Source organism: Dermochelys coriacea, chromosome 14 (assembly GCF_009764565.3).
Source record: "Dermochelys coriacea isolate rDerCor1 chromosome 14, rDerCor1.pri.v4, whole genome shotgun sequence".
Classification (NCBI taxonomy): domain Eukaryota; kingdom Metazoa; phylum Chordata; order Testudines; family Dermochelyidae; genus Dermochelys; species Dermochelys coriacea.
Window position 1 is genome coordinate 9,319,508 of NC_050081.1, and position 21,443 is coordinate 9,340,950.

Below are 21,443 nucleotides of genomic sequence, written 5' to 3' on the forward strand. Positions count from 1 at the left end.
AAATTTAGGGAAAAACCACAATTTATCTATCCAGACATTTGCAAAGAGAGAGATCACTGGCGCGCACACACACAAAAGGAGTATGCACATTTCAGTCGTTTACAGGCTTTTCTGTGGTGCTGTCATCACTATGGCATCTGAGCACTTTACAAACACCAATTAAGCAAGCCTCATAAAACCCCTTTGGGGTAGAGAGGTCCAGGGAATGGGACACTGGGCAGGGAACAGGGATTCATAAGACTTGGAACTGTGTAACTTTGGGCAAGTCCATTCATGCTGTGCCTCAATTTCCCCTCTGATTGTCTGTCTGTCTTGTTGCCTCTTCAGGGCAAGAACTGTCTCATACTGTGCGTTTGTACAGAGCTGAGCAAAATGAGACTCCGATCTTGATTTGGGGCATCTAGGTGCCACCAAATACAATAAGATAGCAAAATATATTAAGTAATTATAGATTATAGGCACAGAGGGATTAAGCAACTCACCCAAGCTCACGCAGGCGGTCTGTGGCAAGGCCAGGACTAAAACACAGACCTCTTGAATCCCAGTCCAGTACTTTAGCCATAAGACCAGATTTCATCTCAAAGCCATATGTGGCAAATTGGGTATAAAATTCAGCTACATTTTTGCAGATTTCTTCTCCAATACCGACCTAGTTGTACTTGGGGGAAACTGGGCAAATGGACAGTTGGAGAATCACAGAGCTACATAGCCCCAGATATGTATGTCGGGGTCACTGGCTCAGTAGTGAGAGACAAGCACCACCTATCGAATCACTAGTGTCATTTCCTCCAGTACAAGAACTTTGAAGGTAACCCATCTGAACAACAGCCCAGTATTTTACCATGTCGCTCAACAGCATGCAATTTGTTCTACTTCACAGAATGGCCGTTTGCAACTGAAAAATCTTTTATAAAATCCAATTCTGAACTGATTCAAGTCAATCTCTCTCTCTCTCTCTCTCTCTCTCTGGAAACTCAGATGTGGGGAACCTCTGAAATTTGTGAAGTACTCACCCGGCATGCATGAATATGTAGGTTAGGTACCTCCAAGCCTGAGCACGGAGCTGAGGATGATACACTAATGAGTTCTTCAGGTATAAAGGATGGGTGACTTGCAGCACAAATCTGTCTAATACTACTCCGTTGTAAAGAAAAAAGGCAACCTAGAAAAGCAGGGAGATTCCTCAGTTAATGAACACCATACCTCCACAGAAATAAACTACAATTCAATATCCAACTTGCGCAATAGGTTCCCCCAGCTATTACAACATGCTTATATAATATAATATTACAACATGCTTATATAACACTACGAGAGACCTAGCCATTTACAAACATACATGATTACAAGGTTCCTGCTCTGAGGAACTAACAAACTCCAATTAAGATACATTTAAAAAAAAGCCTCAAAACCAAACAAAATTATTGTAAATCTACATACAACCTTTCACTGCAAAGGACCAAAAAGCACTTGACAAACTGCATCCAGACAGCATCACTGAAATGCAGACTCCATGAGCAGGGAAGTGAGGAAAGCTGAGGGGTAAGGACATGTTTTATTGAAGAATGACAAGGCAAGCACCTACCCCTTATGAAAGGTACCAGAGTCTTTAGCATCCATGCAGAATCTTGCTTTGTATTGTCTCCTTCTAAAGAACCCCGGGTGAGTAAGCTCCATAGAAACCAAATTTATCTAGCTCAAAGGCTGAAGGGGATTTGGACCAAAGGCACAAGAGGTTTAGGTTTTCCACTGGCACCACCCTTTGCCTAGTGGCGCACTGAAAACTAACTTAAGCAGAACTTTGAAGCCGTACTGAGGTACCACACCAGAAGTTCATGCCGTGGAAAGCAGCATATGAATGACCTAGACTTCTGCTTTGGAGACATTGGTTCCAAATCTCCCATTTACATGTGAAAGCGAATGGACTAGTTTCACCCTAGTCCCTATTCACGCAGATCACCAAATGAGCACAGAGTGTGGCTCCAGTGTCAGTGCGGGTTCAAGAGAGGCAGGTGCACTGGCAAAGCCACAGTCTATATGTGTGGGGTAAAAGTCTCCCCACACTTGCTCGCGCTCTGGGAGGGGTTTTCAGGAGCGGCGCAATAGGATACCTGCCTCTACAATGGTGATGGCAATCATGAACCAGGGCGGAGGACAGCAGGTGTAACTGTCGTAGTACCACTTCCGGTCTATCTCGCGTGGCAGGGTCTCATATGCAACATGTCGAATTAGCCTCTGGGACAGGCTTAGTCCCGACTCCTCCAGCAGTGCCTTGCTGCACAGCCTCCTGTTCCCCTGCAGAATAGCTTGGCGGAAGCTATTGGACCTTTTGTTGCTCATCTGAAAAGAGAAAAGGAAAAAAAAACATGAGCCCAAACCATAGGCTAGTGCGACTTCTCAGGTGGGAGTACTACCAACCTGGGGCCTTGCGAGCCTAGGCTCAGTGTGACTGTCTGTGGGGAACGTTATCAGGCTGGAGCAATGGGATCCAGAAGATCAGAGTCTGTCACTATCATGAGGCAGTGAGTTCTGTCTGACCAGGGCAATATGAACTCCCTTTGACTGTCAGGAAGTCCCGTAGCCCTTCCCACTCCCTGCTCCCTTATCAATCTTTTGACTCACTTCCCTTTGGAATTAGCTGTCAAACAACATACTCCATTTCTCCCTTCAGAAATCTCGTGAAAACCCACCTGATCATCAAGCATTCCCACTGTGGCTCAACCTGTGATCTATGTACTCACACCTTTCCAGCTCTTCAGGACATGTATTTTAATCGGTTGTGAATGACATGTGCATTTCTGGCACCACATCACTAACAACTGTGTTCCTAATTTGCAGCAGTTGGTGCTAATGCAGATTTTACAGAGTTTCAAAGGGAAAATACTAAACTTGTATTGTGTACCAAAATGATCACACTAGCTACAGTGGACAATAGATTTAACTAATATTCAGAGAATCCTAGCTATTATAAGATTGCAATGTTGTTGGTGATTTTTTAAAATTGTTACTATATCAAATAGAGGGGCAGATTTTCAGACCGTTTGGGCTTACAACTGTGTGACTAATTTGCATATGCAATTACCATGATTGAATATGTTCACCATTAACTTATCTTTTTGAGCACACAATTTTCCAGTTTGCACGCACAATAAAAGCACTTGCACTCACAAATTAGGCATATGGAATTGTGTGTCTAACTTGTCTTAAAAATCAGGCCCTAACTACTTGGCAAAGCGATAATGGCCTGCATGGCAAACAAACCTGTTGCATAGTAGCATCACATAGCTGCTATATAATATGTCTGGTTTTCTCTCTGGATGAGCCCTTGGTTCTGTGGGATTAGAAAGTGAAAACATTTGTTTGTGGATGAGGGAGATTGTGGGGGAGCGGATTTTGCATTAGCCAGGCTTTTACACTGACAAATACTACATATGCAGTGAGGTGAATTTGATGGACTCCTTCCAGTTCTGAGTGAACAGGTGTCACATCTCCAAAACTATCAGCAGACAGGCTGAGGACAAAACGGGCCAGTGAGACTGAATTACCTTCACAGCCCTAACTGGGGTCCCCTCCCAGGCAAGTTAGAGGCATGTCAGTAGGGCACTGTGTTAGGGGAAGCATGCAGTTCCACTGCCCACTCTGAGACCTGTTCTGTGACCCCAGTGGAGGACTGTCAAGCTAGCACCACTCACTAGCAATCAAAATTCATTTACAAAAACTGAAACGAAAAAGGAAAGTCACACAAATGCAAGTGGAATGCTCAGCACAGAAAACACACGTATAGCTGGAAAAAAGGCTCTTTTAAGTGAGACACCTGGATCTTATTCTGCATCGTAATTTTAATTCTCATGTGATAAGCTGCTGACAATAAACTAGGTGTGCACCCTGCCTTCAAAGCAATTACAGCCTCCCATTATTGTTCATGCTTGAGTATTACATTCCCGCATAATCTAAGTGCAGCAGAACTGACCCCCTCTCCTCACCTTACAAGCGTCAAGAAAGCACTACGCGCTAGCCAAAAGCCAAGCTGCGGACCTTTCCCCTAACTTGCTGCATTTTCACAGCCTCGTAATCCAAAAACATCTGCTCCAGCGCTGAACAAAAGAAATACAGTTCAACAGCACGGGCCTCTCTGGGTTCTTAGATCACTTTGGTTTTGGCCAATATCCTCAAGATGGCAAAGCCTGAACCTTGTGCTTTCAGGCACGCGTAGGCTGTTGGGTAATTGTTCCAAGCTGCTTCAAACCCACTGATCATTGCAGTAAGCAAGATGGATTTAATTGCTGTGAGGCAGAGCCCTGGGCCATTTTGAGTGACCACCTAGTAGCCTGGCATGGTTTTTTGAGCCTCGCACACAAGCACAGATCCAGCATCACAGTTGCTACACTTTCATTACCATGCTTGTACAACTGGGGTGGGGGACGGGGAGCTCATTTCTCTCCTTTTCTTACTATCCCTCCATTTCTGCCTCACACTCACTGGGAAGTCAAAGTAGGAAATGGAGAAAAAATCCACCCTCCCCCCCAAAAAATTTTTATTTTTGTTTTCAAAAATCTAGATAAAATTTTTCAATTCAAAATGAAAGTTTTCATGAAAAAATTTTTCAGTGAAAAATGTTGAAGTGAATTATTTTTGGGGACATTTCGGTTTAGCTCAGACAACTGCTCTTCACTGAATAAAAGGAAAACGTCAACTGGTTCTCGTGCGCCGTGACACAGAATATCAATGGCTACAAGCAGCGGTGTGGGCTGGCCAAAGTGGTAGCTGCTTCTTCTTTCCACCCTTTGTATGAGTGTTCCAACGAAGGCAGGTGCAAGTTTTACAATCCCAGGCAGGTCAGAGAGTTCATCAAAGGGCCATGGCCACCACACTGAGCAAATACACACACTGCCAACAACCTTATTCAACGTCTCCGGCCTTCAGCAGAAGATGCACAGGGCAGCAAAAGGATGTGGGTGATGTAATAGGACCGCCAACAGCTTGGGCAAGATTCTGTGCTGCCCCTGTAAGGGGGGCAAAGATACCCCAAAGAGAGGGAGGGCTAAGCTGGCTTCAAACTTCATGTGTGGCCTCCTGTGTAATGACAGCTCTAGGATCTTATTTGCCCAGAATCTCCGTAGGGTTGCGTGCATGGTTCTGCCCATGTTACACCCTGCCTGTCCCAGACCTGGAATACAACCTAAACCAGAGCTTGCCAAGGGGTCCTCAGAAGGCAGCCTTACAGCTGTGTTACTGTGGTGCAGGAATCCTCCTCCCAACTGGATCCCAGGCTTTTCGAATCCCTTTATGCCACTCCAGACCTTTTACTCAGCATAAAGGGGCTGAAGCAGTGGTCAAGAATCTCACCCAGTATTTCTGTCCCAGCAAATAAGTCTTTACTTAATGTTCATGAAGTGTATTTAGCTATGGATTACTTGTGGCAGAGTTGTGCTGACATCCCCGTTTCCTGTGTAAAGCACATTTAAAATGCAGAGGACTCTACTGTCTGGAGAAGCAGGCATCTATTTTGTGTTCAGCACCACACAGACTGTCAGTGTGCGCTCTCTCGCGGACACTTTACTTCTGTTTTCTCTTGCTTCACTCTTTTTGCAATCAAAACCAAATAGTAATTCAGGCTGAAAGTTTATGTTTGCCCACTGAGTATGGAGAAACTTAACAGGCCCCAAATGCTGCTGATACCTCTCTCTGCTCAGCAGTGATGTGTTAACAACTTATTTTCCTGGCTACCGCAATATGCGCCTCTACCCACTATGTTACATCAACCTACAACCACAGAAAACCATTGTTTCCGTATTCAACAAAAGAAAGTGATAATTAGAGTTTAGAATTGAGCGGTGTTGCCAGCCCTTGGCAAATGATCTTATTCTCTCTTGACAATACATATCACCATTGTAGAGATTGGGGAGGGGGAGTCAGTTTGGAAACACGAGAGGCCCCAGCACTGGTTTTGCCATAAATGGTTTGTTTGCAATTGTTATTCAGTTCTGGAATAAGGACCCATTTCATCCTTACTGTACTGGCATATGATTCCCAAGTGTGACAAGGACACAGTTGCATTCAGCACAGGAATGTGAATTCAGAAGTCCTGCAGTGCCCTAGTATTAAACCAATTAATGATACAGCACTGTCCAGCCAAGCGCAACACGAAGGGCAGTATAAAGTGCTCAGCATAGGCCTAACTCCGCTCTTACTGAAGTCTCTGGTAAAACTCCTTGACTCCCATGGGAAGAGTTGGACAATGCAAAGAGCTTTTGCAAATCCCACCCTGCATGAACCGAGTCCCACAATCTCCCCGGGAACTGGATATTTTTATCCCCAGTTTTCACACAGGAGCTTGGAGGCAATACAGCAAAGTCAGTGGTAGAACCAGAATTAGAACCCAGGAGTCCTGAATCCCAGGGTCCTCCTCTGATTACTAGACTGCACTGCCTTTGAATGCTACCATCGAATAGAGAGTTCAGCATTTTTTTCAGGAGACGAAGGTTAAACACAAGCTCCACATACAAGCAGAAATGGAAGCTCTTAGCGAAGCTACTTGCTCAGCGGAACTAAAGATGAGACCCCTTTATTCCCACCACTACCTGTGTTCACAGTCCCTTAGCTCTATGAGATGTTCCTGTATTCGATCACATCTGGATGGTAAAAAGACAAAAGCTTGTTATATTGGTAATCGCTGGAAAGTGGCAAATGTTGGCATCATGAGACAGAGTGAAAACCCTCAGAGAGTGTTGTGACATCTCTCAAGAGAGTACCTGAGTCCACTGGCGCAGACTCTGGGGGTGCTTGGGGCTCAAGCACCCATGGAAAAAAAAGTGGGGTGCTCAGCACCCACCAGCCACAGTGATTCTGCGGCCCCTGGGGTTGGCCCACAGATCAGCTGTTTGACGGGCCCCAGAGTTGGCTGTGGAGCAGCCAGAGGCAGGTGAGAGGTGCCCAAGGGAGGGGGGGGTGGGGAGGAGCAGGGGGTATGCGGGGGAGCCTCGGGAGATGGGGTGGAGCAGGGCGGGAAGAGGCAGAGCGAGGGTGGAGCACCCACCAGGAAAAAGAAAAGTCAGAACCTGTGCCTTAGTCTTTCAATGTTCTTCCCCACCACTTCCCCACTATAAAGAGCCCAAATGCAGGAACAGCAAAAAGGAGGATTAGTTGCACTGAATTCTTTTAGCGTCACACACAGTAATGAGCAGCCCCTCTGCTGTTCTTCCCTCCCAGCCATAGAGACAAATGTACTAATTCAACTACAGGTGCAAATAGCAAAGACAGCCTCACTTTACTCAGCTAGGAAATGTTAGAGACAGTGGTCTCAGACATTTACAGTGTCATTCTAGCTCTCTGGCAGTTATATTTACATTCCACACAGTATTCTAACTGGCTTTTAAAGTATCCATTTGGACCTGGCCTTAGTAATGGGGTGTTCTTTAATCTCAGTTAAACTAGCTTTAAATGGGTGATGTATAAGAAAAACATGTTTTTAATCTAATCTTTCTGGGGCCTTTTTTTTTTTAAAAAAGATACATTAAAGAAATGTGGCATTTTAGAAACCACACTGCACCGGCAAAATTGTATTAAACGAGTAACGATTGTTTCCCCGTTACGTAGATTTCTTTGCAACACCTGTAAAGGAACTTGTCCCTTGAGTATATTTGCTCTGCTGCAGGAGGCTATACTGGGCCCTTTCAAACAGACACAGCAATGGGACTCTATCCATTTAGCATCTTTTACAACAGTTGGTGAGCTAATTCTCCATTATCTTTATAAAAACCCTAGAATATCTTTAAATTGCTGAGGATTTTCTGAGTCTATTTTGCTGTCAACTAGATTTAGATGCAAATAGTGCAAGCTGTAGGGCTAACTCCTGCTCCTCAGTCACACAAGCAAGCCACTTCACTACTACTTGTGTGAGTAAAGTGAGCAGCTTTTGTCCTTGAATCATTTTCTCTATGAAAAGCTGACTTGTTCTCTTATCATTCTACCTTCTGTCTCAACAACAAGGGCTGTGCTTAGAACAGGAGTCCTGGGTCTATGGACTCCAGTTGCCAATAAATTATGCTGAGAAGCCTCAGAATTTTATTTATTTGGATTTATAGAAAGATAAAGTGATATCTGTCCAAGTGCTCTGCTATTACCCACTTATAGTTAACTCAGACAGAGGGCTATGGGATCAAAGTAGATAGGGCAAGGAATCTGTTTCCTTGCAAGGGCCAAATGTGATCCTTTGAAAGAGAATGTATCTGATATTCAGCATACAGGGTCTTAATCAATAAAAGCAATTGCAAATGAAGTGGAGTAAGAGTCCTGCATTGATTCAGTGCATTCTACTGGGTTTCCAAGAACTAGACGCTTTGCTGGCTCCTCACACAGATGTTGGAAGGGATTTGGTAATGTAAGAAGATGGTTTGTGGTGTGCCATCTCTCCAATGGCTGATTACAGCTCAGGATACAGACATAGGGTCCAAATTCACCCCAGCTGTCACACTACTGAAATCAGCAGCTTCACACAAGGAATGAGTCTGGCCCAGAATCTCAGTTAATTAATATGGAGACAATGTTTACAGCACCACCCCCGCCATAAGATGCACATTACAGAGCCCAGGAGAGGACATTCAGATCTCTTCTTTCTCTCAGGATATTTTTTTGACTCACTCTCCAATGGATCTTCTCCCAGCTCTCCAGGTGTAAAACTACCACTCCAGAGAGATGAATGGAGGCAATGGGGCAGCTGCCCATTTCTGGCAGGTGGGTGTCTGTTTGTAGCACCTGAGTTGCTGGTGGAGCATTGCCCAGAGCAGTCACACATAAGCAGATGATGGCAGCTCACTACTTCTCCTGGTTGGGTGTCCCAGTACCCGGATTCTCCCCTTGGCTGTACGGCTCTCTAGGTGAGCTGACTCCTTTGACTGGAACTAGGGAACGGCAGCACTTCCCTTCCCAGGTGCCTGATGCAATGTCACTGTTCTAGGAACCTGCCTTTGCACAACTTGTGTGCCTGCTCTTGGTGTGGACATGTTCCAGCCCAACACACATTCCCCACAGCCTTGCATCTTGTGTCACCATTTACCCCTGGTGGAGTGGTACCAAATCACAACAGTACCACTTTACATCCGTTCAGCACAGGCACACAAGATGCAGGGCAGTGCGGAGTCAGGCCCCTTGCCTCTTAGTCCCCACATCCATTGCGCATCATCTAGCAGTCTTTTCCTACCATCTCACTGCTACTGGCATGAAACCCTTCTCCTCTGCTGCTCCTGTCACGGGTATCTCCCTGTCTCTCAATCAAGTCTCAGTTGTAAACAGTTCTATTCTCTGTTACCTGTCCTCGCTTTCCTCTCCTGCTGCTAGCTGCTCTAGAAAGGCATTATTTATCAGCATTTCAAGGATGCAGATTGTCATGAAAGACACTGGGCTCAATTTTCAATGGAGGAGGGAGACAGAGAAGGAAAAGCTTGGGGTGGATGGAAAATGGCAAGATTCCCACTGCCAGGAATTTGACTTCTGCTGGAGGGGGCTGGTTATGTGTATGAACCTCTGTTCCGATCAGGTCCCAAGATAAAGAGCCTTCATGCTGGACTGTGATTATAGTCACGGCCCAGTAAATTGCAAATACTCCAGTGCACGATAGAGCTCCCAAGATCCCAAGGGCCACTGAGTGGGGATACAGCAGAAGTCTCAGGACATGATCTGAACTCCATTGAAGTAAATGGGAAGACTTTGGATCAGACATTAATTTCATGAACTCCTTCCATCCCCTGAGAAAGCTGGGACCCAGGGCAGTAGAGACAGACAGAAAAACAGCAGATTAAGTAACTATTTCTTCTTGGACTGAGGCTGGATGAGAAGCCTATTTTTTCTTTGGAAGAATCCAATCTTCCCAAACAGAGCCTCCCATATGGTCACAATTTACTTACTTGATTTTGGAGGTTATATAATATTGGTATTTATGAGCCAAGCATTTAATCACCAGCTGAAAGAACACTGAGTCCATTGTTGGCTCACACATTATTGCGGATCCAGAAATACAGGGCAGGCCACCCCATCCTCTCTTTGTGCAACTAATCTGCAGCTTCTTTAATGAACATGGATATTAAAGCTGCAGGCAAATGGGTCTATAAAGTATTATATGAAAAAGGAACAAAAGCCACACACTCATTCAGGGCTCAGTCTCCTCTAAATGACTCTCTATTATTCAGGATGCAAGGGAGAAAGAAACCTCCTTTGGCAAACGGCCAGGGGGCACAGGCCTGTAATGGTGGCAGAGTTCTGAACCTGTAGGCACACAGCTCACCTCTGATGGCAAGTGGGTTCCTTGCGGTATAAACATCCCAGACAAAATGGAGCCCACAGTTTAGTTTTGAATGTCTCCCCACTTTCAGAGTGCTCAACATCTGGGGTGCTGTGTTGAGTCCGTTCTAGAAAAGGGACTAAACTATGCCCACTTGGATCTGGATCTGAACTGTTTCTAAGATCAAGGGTTTCCAAACACTCAAGTCATTGTAAGGATGGGCCAATGCGCCATTTCCAATCTAGAACCAACTTTCCCCATGACTTCAGATCGAGAGCTTTGGGTCAACCTGATCTTGAAAATCTGGAAGCATCAAAATATTATATAATAGGCAGCTTTTCACAAGATCCACAATGGGAGCTTCTGGGTACTGAGCATTTTGAAAAATCAGACCCACTTCATTAGGTGCCTAAATGGGAGCTGCTATGGGCCAAAAAACTTCAATGTTCTCGTCACTACAGACACCTGTCCCTTGGCTCCTGTCTCTGCTGAAATCTATTAGAAAAATCCCTTTAACTAGGGATTAATGAACTACTTCACCTCAAACAGGACGTTCCCTCCCACCCTGAACCTTTATCCAAAACTCAAACTTAATCTTAGAGGTTCAGGAGACCCACGTCTCACTAGCAGTAGCTCTGGTATTAGGGGACCATCCTAGAGAAAAGTGAGAAAGAAAAATCTGACATATACATTTAATATCACAACTGTGGTGCATCCCCTTCACAGCTAGTAATTTACTAAGGCAGCTCTTCCAAAGAAAGGATCTTTTCAGGGGCAGCTGCCCCAGTCCCCTGACTTATGAGGGGCACACTCCATTAGAGTATTCCCAAAATACCACAAAGAGACTGCTTTCAGCCCAATTTTCTGCCCCTAAGAGGCTTGGAAAAGCGTCAACTTTTTCCCACTGAGCCTAAACTTTGAGGTTTGCCCCTGGCTACTTTTAACACATCCAACACACTGTGACACGCAATTTGCTCAGCCTCCCTGCCCCATATGATTCTCGCAGAGACAAAGCACTAAATATGAGAGGATAACGCAGGCCTTTTAAAAGCCTCCATCAGATTCAGTTTTATAACCCACTTTACTCATAAATGCTGCTTTTCTAATCAATTTTGCTTTCAAGATTCACACTTATTTCCTTCCCTCATCCCACACTTCCACAAAGCTCTACAGTGGATACGCGTAGGCTCTCTCCAAAGCACACAGCTCAACATCAATTTCATTTCCCGCATATGCTTCACATCCTCCTCCTTCTCATATTAACATATGAACACCTTGCTGGAGAGCCTCCACTATCACAAAGGATGGTCTGAAATATTTATTGATCCAAGGCCAGAAGGGACCACTGTGATCATATAGGCTGTTCTCCCATAGAACACAAGCCATGGAACTCCCCCCAAAAAATAATAATAATTAGTAATCATTTCCTGAAAAAATCCTTCAGGTCTTTTCTTGAATCTGGCAGTGGATTTTTAATTTGAGGAATCGTAGAAATTACAGATGGAGAAGATCTAATCAGTTATCTAGTCCATTTCCCAGCCAGCGCAGGATTGCTCCCTGTTCAGTATTTTGTCTTCTCTAATTTTAAATGTCCCAAGCTCTAGAACATCCACCCTTCCCTTGAGAGAGACATACCCAGTTGGTAGGTCTCACTTTCAATGCTTCTCCTAATGTTTCCCTTTTCAGCACATAATTCCATCCCTTCTAGTGAATTCTCTTTGAACTGCATCCAAATAATTCCTCTCCTACCTTGGAATTTATACACTTCAAATATTATTATTTTTAATGTAAAGGATTTTTTCAGGAAATGTTTACTAATTATTATTATTTTTGGGGGGGGGGGAGTTCCATGGCTCGTGTTCTATGGGAGAACAGCCTATATGATCACAGTGGTCCCTTCTGGCCTTGGATCAATAATATTTCAGACCATCATGTCCCACCAACTTAGAAGATTCAGTTTCAGATAGTAAGTTGTGTTGGTCATGGGACAATGACAAGAGATAAAGCATCTCAACACTGCTGAATGGAGGGATACAAGTAACTGCATTCACAGTAAATTCTAGCAGTTACAGCCTTCGGACCCAATTATATTACAGCAATGCTGTAGCCTGGCTACAGGCATGTAGCAAGAGAAAACACATTCTATACAACTCTTAGGCCTGTTCCTGCAAACTCTTATACATGTGCTTAACTTTACTACCATAAGTAGTCCCACCGGTTTCAAAGTTAATCAAGTGTATAATGCTTGCAGCATGGGGGCCTAATGTCTCTATTCAAATCTCTCTCTCTCTCTCCAAAACACCAAGACCAACTGACACACCAGAAACTTGCGACCTTTCATTTTTGGTTTAGCCGTTGGGAGGAAGGTTGAGGAAGTGGAGACTTCTGAGCTGAAAAGAGCCCAGATCTAATTTTCTGAAGTGACTGAATTTTTTTTAAATGTATTTATACCATTTCATAATATTTTTATATATATATAAAAATTAAAATGGCCATTTAACTTGACATCTTGTGTATCAAGTTTCAACTGTAAGTGATTTGAAACAGCTGAGAAATCATGGCTTAGGATGAAAATTCCTATGCCAAGTTCCACTCTAATAAGTGTAATGATCAGTTGCTAGACTGTTTAATTGGAGAGAACATTCTCTCATCTGCTGCTGAGTATACCATGTATCAGATGGGCTCAAAATGACACACAAGCTGAGCGTGCTCAGACAGCACCTCTTGTATCCCAGTTATTAAATTTCAAAATCCTGGCATGGCCCCAGGACAGCTCATATAATGGGATGCTTGCGGCACTTTGTATGTCAGCAATGACATACGAATCATGCACTAAGCATTATGTTGTATGTATTGGACATACATAATATACACACCAATGGGGCTCACTGCCACTGAAAATCTTCCCCCTATACAGAATTTTATTAATTCCCATTATGCGAGTTTCAATAGGGGTTGGATGCCTACTTGTCACTGGTATCTTTAAACGCGCTCCCCCCACCCGATAGGTGCTGCAGTAAACAGTATAATAGCACTCTCTCCCCACAAGCATCTCCTAGTGCTGCAAGTTCACCTTCACGTGACTGATGTCTTCCTACCCCATCCAAATAGGAGGACAGTATTTGAGACCCACTGATCAATGTTTGTTACCCTGTTCCCTCTGTGCTATGCAGACTGTGACAGACTCACTTCCTCTAGCTTAGGCAGAAGAAGGAACACACACTCATCAGTAGGTTATATACTTCCTCCGGACATAGGAAGATTATCCCAAGCTTTTAAGGCCAACAGTTTGGATCCTGGATAGGCCCCCACTTACGGGGCAGACACCATCTCGACCAACACCAGGGACTGAACCAGGGACCTCCAGAGCTAACTGCATGAGTCTTTACAGCTCAAGCTCAAGAGTCAGGCTGTCAAGCTGAAAGTTGCAACAGACCCATGTTCTCTGTGGCTTAGGCACAGAGGGGGACATGTGACACACGCTGACTAGCGGGGTATCTGCCCTGCTTTACAGATTGGTAAACTGAGCACAGAACAATTAAATGACCTGCCCAAGGCTGCACAGGAAGTCAGAGGCTGATCAAAGTTTGCCACACTGCATCAGATGTGTGGCCCATCTAGATCAGAATCTTCCTCTCCAACAGTGGCCAGTGTGAAAGAGATCTGTCACACCACCACCAGATGTTGCAGAGCAAGGTGCATGAAATCCTGCAGCTGTCAATTGCGGGATCTTCTGTCTCTTGAAGAAATCTTCTACCCTCTAAGAGCTAGAGATTGGCTTAAAATGAAACATGAGGTTTTATAACCCTTCCAAAACTATTTCTCTTCTTTCCCCTCACCCCCAGTATTTACTACTATAGCTCTGGATGTTAGCCAGGAATAGAACCCAGGAGTCCTGTATTCCCAGTCAGCAAGGCAGCCAAAGAGAAATTGAGTGATTTAAGTGTTTTTGCATGGTGGAGCTGAAGGTCCTCCATGAGGTTAATAACTAAGCTGGGTTGAGGGATGGTGCAGGAGGCTGCCCTTCTCCAGCAGGTATCACTCACAGGGCACAAAGGAGAGAAGAGACTGGGCTAAAAAAACCTCAGTGTTTTCTACACTGAATATTTGCAGGATAGAAAGAACGAGAAGATCCTGCCCAATGGAAATTACACCTGGCTGGGGGAACTGTGAAGATACAGAGTCCAGTTTTTACAGCAAAGGTCTTTTATACATAAAATGGTCACTGGAAAGGAAATGGTGTTTTACTGTCTAGGGAAAGAATTCATCGGAGACGTGACTCATTTGGGCAACCTTGGGGTTTACTGGGCAGTGCCCCTAGAATCACAGATTTGGGGTTTACTGCACTGTAGAATTACACTCAGTTACTGCAGTGCAACGTTTATATCAGGGGTGGCCAACCTTTAGCTCCGGAGCCACATAAGGCTCTTCAGAAGTTAATATGAAGCTCCTTGTATAGGCACCGACTCTGTGGCTGGAGCTAAAGGGGCCAATTTTCCAATGTGCCGGGGGGCTGCTTACTGCTCAATCCCTGGCTCTGCCACAGGCCCTAACCCCACTCCACCCCTTCCCGCCCCCTCCCCTGAGCCTGCCATGCCCTCACTCCTCCCCCTCCCTCCCAGAGCCTCCTGCATGCCAAGAAACAGCTGATCGGGAGGTCCAGGGAGGGAGGGGTGAGGCACTGATCAGTGGGGCTGCCAGTGGGCAAGAGGCGCTGGGTGGAAGCTGATGTGGGGCTGCTGATGTATTACTGTGGCTCTTTGGCAATGTCCTTTGGTAAATTCTGGCTCCTTCTCAGGCTCAGGCTGGCCACCCCTGGTTTATATAATCCTTCTGTACAGACTATCAGCCTATTTAAATAGCAGCACAGAGCCTAGAAGCCAGATAGTAAGAAACTGGAGATATGATTTATAGCCTTTTTATGACTGTGCTACAAAATATTCCCAAGTACCATAAAACAAAAGAAGAGGGCTTAAATCATTCCCTACTCCCCATTATCTTGCAGGTGGGATACGGTATGTAACTGCTTAAAAGCTCATCCCATCAAAGATAATAAAATCGTCCTAGTGATATTTGACCCACCAAAAAAGTCAAAAGATTAAATCTAATGTTTTCTCCTTTTTTTATTAGTAGCTTTTCACTGATACAGAGCCCCTCTCCCCATTGTGATTCTCAAGCCAAGTGTGACTAAGTATAATAACCAAGTGTCTCACACACTGTGGGCACTGCATCACCGAACAATGATCTTGTGCGAAGCAGATCAAGATACTGTAAGGCAGGCCCGTTGACAGCAATTCTGGGCCCCAGGGCAGAACAATCCATAGGCCCCCACGCACGCACAAGCTGCTCCTACGCAGACACGGTCCGCCTGACATTTGGGTGGTGCTGCGCCTGCACTGGGTGGTGCCCAGCGAGCTGCCGGCTGCACTGCTGGGCGCGCTCTTCCAGCACGGCCAGGGCTTCCACATGCCCACCTGGTAGGGTTGCCAACTGTCTAATTGCACACACCCAAAGACCCTTGCCCCACCCCCTCCCTGGGGCCTTACCCCATCCCTTCTCTGAGGGCCTGCCCCTGCTCACTCCATCCCCTCTCCTCTGTCGCTCACTCTCCCCCACCCTCACTCATTTTCACCAGGCTGGGGCATGGGGTTGGGGTGCGGGAGGGAGTGCAGGCTGCAGGCGCTGGGAGAGAGTGTGGGTGCGGGAAGGGGTGAGGGGTGCAGGCTCTGGGAAGGAATTTGGGTGCGGGAGAGGGTGCAGGGTCAGACTCTGGGTGCGACTTTGGGTGCAAGAGGGGGTGTGGACTCTGGGAGGGAGTTTGGGTGCGTGGTGCAGGCTCTAGGCTGGGGCAGGAGGTTGGGGTACAGAAGGGGCGCAGGAGGGGTCAGGGCTTACCTTGGGCAGCTCCTGAAAGCAAGGAGCTCCTTGCAAGCTCCTCTGGCACATCCCTCTGGCAGCGGCTCCTAGGTGGGGGACTCAGGGGGTCTCTGCACACTGCTGCCCGCAGGCACCGCCCCAGCAGCTCCCATTGGCCAATGGGAGCTGCGGAGTTGGCACTCGGGCAGCGGCACGTGGAGACCCCCTGCTCCCCCAGGCCATAGGGTCGTTCTGGCTGCTTCCTGGAGTGGCACGGAGTGAGGGCGAGCAGGAAGCCTGCTGGAGCTCTGCTGCGCTGCCAGTGGTAGCAGCTGGAGGCCCCTGGGCCCTTTTAAATTACCCAGGCCCCTGGGCAATTGCCCTCTTTGGCCCCCCCATGGGCAGGCCTGCTGTAAGGTAGAAAAGGAAGCTGGAAGCACAGGAAAAAACAAAAAACAAAAACCACACACAGAGAACTGTATTCTACAGCCAAAAGCAGAACTCCTATAAAATGCCTCACCACATTCCTTACGGACACCTCACTCTAATGTTGCTCACAACTGAACCCTGCCTGCCCCAAACAATTGCTGCAATGCTCAGGAAAATCCCGCACATCTGCTGTGCACAGACAGATGCTGGGTGACATTCTGGCTGCATTGAAGTCAACGGCAAAATGCCAATTAACACCAATGGAACCAGGATTTCACTCTGAGAAAAGATGCACTGAAGGTGGGATCAGGAGCCAGGAGCACAACCCCCCCCCCCCCTTGGGAACCAAAGCAAATTGAGCTACACTGGTCCAGAAGTGGGTGGGTGGGTGGGTGGGTTCAGATCCTAGGTTTGGTCCATTTCCAATCTGAATAGTCCCAGGAAGCTGGCCTGGTGTTGATGAAAAAGAAGATCTAGAGATGGCTTGATTACTGAGTGCAAATACCACAACGGAGAAAATATTGGATTACCAAAGGCCTCTTTAATCTAGTGGAGAAAGGCATAACAAGAAAACAAAGGCTGCAAGTTAAAGCCAGACAATCTCAAATTAGAAATAAGGCACAAATTTTTAAGGAGGGGGTGGGGGGGCCATTAGCAATGGGAACAAATTACCAAGAGAAGTGGTAGATTCTCCATCGCCTGTCTGGAAGACATGCTTTAGTCAAACACAAATTACTGGGCTCCATATGGGAGTAACTGGACTAAATTCTGCATCTGATGAAGTGGGTATTCACCCACAAAAGCTTATGCTCCAATATGTCTGTTAGTCTATAAGGTGCCACAGGACTCTTTGCCGTTTTTACAGATCCAGACTAACGTTACCCCTCTGATACTAGACTAAATTCTGTGGCCTTTCTTAGACAAGACTTCAGACTAGATGATCTAATAGTCCCTTCTGGACTTAACATCTATGAAAGCACTCACAGTGATCACCAGAGCTAGGCATGACAGAGCCCTGTTCTTAGCAATGTGCTACCACCAGGGTAACGGTGGGGTGGGGGTGGGGGGAGTTAGCCATGTGATTTGGAAAGCATCTTAGGAAAAATGTAAATACATACATACAAAGCTTCTAAAGCAGGTCAGATAGAAGTCACTGGGGAGATCGTGCAGTTAGTAGTTAGAGCGTGGGCTGTGCAATGCTCCCCCACTTGAGCCACGTCCCACCCCTTTAAAACTAACAACATGCAGAAAGTTCAACTTGGAAAAATCCTTTCAGAAACCAAAACAATGTGAACTTTTCATTTGCAACACAGCTGATACTGGGGGCGTACGGCTATCGCCAAGATCTCTGGAAGGGGAAAACAGAAGAGCTCAGAGAGGCCGCTTTTATGGTTCCTTCCAGTGACGTAAGTTGCCAACAAAAAGTTTTGTCCACAGAACAATTGTCAACAATGTGTGACCCTGAAAAAATGCAGAGGGGAAAGGTTACGAAGTTTGAAGATGACAATGTATTTTAAGGGCTATAAAATGATGTGCTGCAAAGAGCCTTTTACAACCCAAAAGGGAAACAAAGGGATTTCATAGAGGCAGCCATCTGTTTTTAGAACTCTAGAACAAAATTGATAGAATTCTGTAACCAGGATATAACTCTCCATTAAATTTTAGATACTGCTTTAAAAATCCAACAAAGGACACAATTCTCTATTCAATTTGATCTGTTTTTAGAATAATTTCAATAGAACTCTGTTTTTTATTTTCAGTTTAACTCTATTGGTTTCTTCCTTACTAAGTTTTACAGGAGTTTTCCAAAAGGGAAAGGTCCCAACACAACCTCATTAAATTCCCCAGTCCACCAAAAAGTCCTATAGAATGTAATAGTGATTATGGCCCCAGTTCAGGAAATACTTATGCATACGCTTATTTTTAAATACATGCTTATATATCATTGAGTTCCAGTCAAATAGCCACTTAAGTGCTTTGTTAAATAAGGCCTGAACCAACAAGGCCTATGAAAATTTAAATAAAATAGTATTAAGTATTTCATGAAATCTTTTTGATGGATTTTATGAGCAAACCTATAAAATTCTATAGCCAGGCTATTGATGTCTATTACATTCTATACGGTGATTCATAAAACCTATAGAAGAGTTATTTTCTATTTAATTCCGTAGGATGTTTCCCATAATATCGCCCAGAGCAGCACATTTTAAAAAGCATACTAACCGTTAAATTTCAGGAACCAACTTTTGGCCCTCTGTTTTTGCCTGCAGAATGGCTGCAGTGAAATGCTACCAAGGCAGAATTACTTGGCTCTGCTATCCAGCCAGAAATGGACCTTGGTTCAGATGCTCACACAGCTTACTTAGGCCAGGACCCTCAAGTCTTGTAGCTCAGTGCTGGAAGATGCTACAAGGAGCCAGCAGAATGTCAACTCCATTGATTTTGAAAGAGCTAGGGGGGTTCTCCTTCTGGCTGGAGCTTTTCATACATACACACATAGCTAGATACCGGAATTGGGCCCCAGTTTCTTATAGCTAATGTTATTTTTACAGCACCCAAAGTCTGCTAGAGCAACTAGACTGTGTGACCTCAGGGGAGTCACTTCACCTGTCTTTCCCCTTCCACGTTAGGTCTGTCTTGTCTAAACTGGAAGCTCTTCAGGAAAAGGATTGTTTCTCTTATTATGTATGGAGAGCACCTAGCCCATTAAGGCCCTGATCTCTGTATATTATTACTCGGAACAAATTCTGATACAGCGCCCCCCCTTCATTGAAGGGGGAACTCTCCCAAACTAGCCTTTCCTTCTCCCTGATGACCACTAGGCATGCATTGCTGTCATGCATGAGCAGGAAGAGTAGAGGCCACAGATGCTACCCTTGATTTATTTATTTGCTTTCAAAGAGAACAAGTTGGCGTGGGAGGCTGCCAGCGCATGGTCTGGGCAATTCCAAGGAGACAGGATGGGGAGCAGGAAGGCTGCTGGGTTGTTTTCCTGGAGGAGGAACCATGTTGGTGCCAGGAGTGCTAGAAAAATTTGTATAGTAGAGATGCTAAGAGCCATTGAACCAAACTGTAAACCCTGTTTTTGATGGAAAACATTTCAAGCCAGGGGTGCGGGAGCACCCCCACTTTCAGCACCTATGGCTGGCACCTGTGAATCTCAGATTAGGGTGATTTGATTATTGTTGTACAGCTGACACTACGTTTAAAAAAATGCCTTTGCTAGAATTTGCCTCCTCTGAGAAACCATTGAAATCTCGACACTGACTGGGAGCACTAATCCCAGACCTGGGTAACAAAGGATCTGGTTTAAATTAGTGGATACATTTTGCTCAAAGCAAAGATGCTTCACCAACTTAAAGTTACTACAAAGCTACAGCTAACTATTTATTTTGGAACCCACTGTATTGTGTTTCGTAAATCACACTGAGGGCTGTGAGCTAGGAGCTTGCCTGACATTCCCAGGGTGTTGAAATAGCCAGTGCCTTCCAGAGACAGCTATTGCCCCCAACAAAGCTCCTCTCCACAATCTTCAATCAAAGAGCTGGGACAACACAATGAAACCATATCTGGTATTTTTGCCACATCTTCCACTGGAGGATTTCAGCCAGTAGTTGCTAATGTTAAGCAAGCCACAGAAGAGGTAGGTAGCTACCATCTCCCTTTTACATACAGGAAAACAGGCCCAGAGAGGTGAAGAAACTTGCCCATTTCTCACAGTAATAATTGTGGCACAGCAGGGACTAGAATCTAAGTCCACTGGACTTTTAAACCTGCACTTTATCACTAGCTAATGCAATACACAGAGACACTGATGAAAAAGGCCAGGCCTACCGCAGACACTTGCTGGCATAGCCAGGTTGGTTAGGGGTGTGCTTTTGTGCTTTTGCCAGTACAGCTTATTTTGTTCAGGGAACTGGTGCAAGCTATACCCGCAAAAGCACTCTTCTGCAAGTATAAGCTTCACCTCCATTGGGAGGTTTGCCGATATAGCTATACCTGCAAAGCTTTTCTAGCGCACCCAGGACCTTAGGCTGAAATTACCTTCCTTGCATATCATTGCGCCTTAGTGACTTTCATAAAAGAGAAAGCTGTAAGTGCAAGGCATGATGCCAGGTAATAACTCTATTGTATTACAAGGTACCACAGCAGCTTGGAAGTTGCTTTGTCTCACTCTTCTATTTTGTATCATAGCCGAGCCAAGCTGTTGGCTGTACTGTACCAGCTGCTCCATCCCTGGCTCTGCTGCCATGCCTGGGGAAGAATCTGGTGCGGCTCGCAGGTCACCTGGTTTGTCTGATGTAACAAATCTGTCCCATGTTTCCAGAGAGAAAAGAAAGAATGCTTGGCCGGGAAGCAGAGACTCCATCTCTACGGGGATCCGTAGCCCTGCTGCTCAGCATTGTTGGAATCGCAGAACATGGTGTGAAAAAGTTGACCTGCGAGTTCCCCGGCTGCCAAAGGCAAGTTGTGTTCAACCCAATAAATAATGTCTCAGCTGTAACTTTCTGAATCATTTCATCTCTGAAGGTAGCAAACTTAGTTAAACAGCTTTGGGCTTTATCTCCTCCTGCAGCTGTTGCTGTTTGTTACAGCCAGCACTTTCATTGTGTACTTTCAGTGTCTCCTCTATGCCAGAGAAAACCAACTGGATAATAGAAATATACAAAATACATATTTGTTTTCCCAGCAACCAGCTTTTCTTCCCAGTGTCTCAGACAGAGAAAAAGCCTTGTGATTGCTTCTTGCTGTTCTTTGTGGCTTCTTGAAAACATGTTCTTTTATAAATAAAATACGTGTACATGATGCAGTATTATGTTTTTATACATACTCAATGTGATTCTCATACATATAGATGAGAAATCATTCAAAATGATTCATT

At 45.3% G+C, this 21,443-nt stretch overlaps 1 protein-coding gene across 4 annotated transcripts in view; it reads right to left on the bottom strand.

Moving 5' to 3' along the window:
- The window catches only part of RHBDL3 (rhomboid like 3), a 126,701-nt gene that overhangs the window by 31,748 nt on the left and 73,510 nt on the right, over positions 1–21,443 (bottom strand). For 3 of the 4 annotated variants that reach the window (XM_038372354.2, XM_038372352.2, XM_043496440.1), the window contains 2 exons: positions 2,116–2,340; positions 1,014–1,162 (listed from right to left, as the gene is read on the bottom strand). In XM_038372354.2, the coding sequence (XP_038228282.1) occupies positions 1,014–1,162; positions 2,116–2,340 (374 nt within the window). The remainder of the gene's footprint in view (positions 1–1,013; positions 1,163–2,115; positions 2,341–21,443) is intronic. The other variant, XM_038372355.2, reaches the window with a different exon arrangement.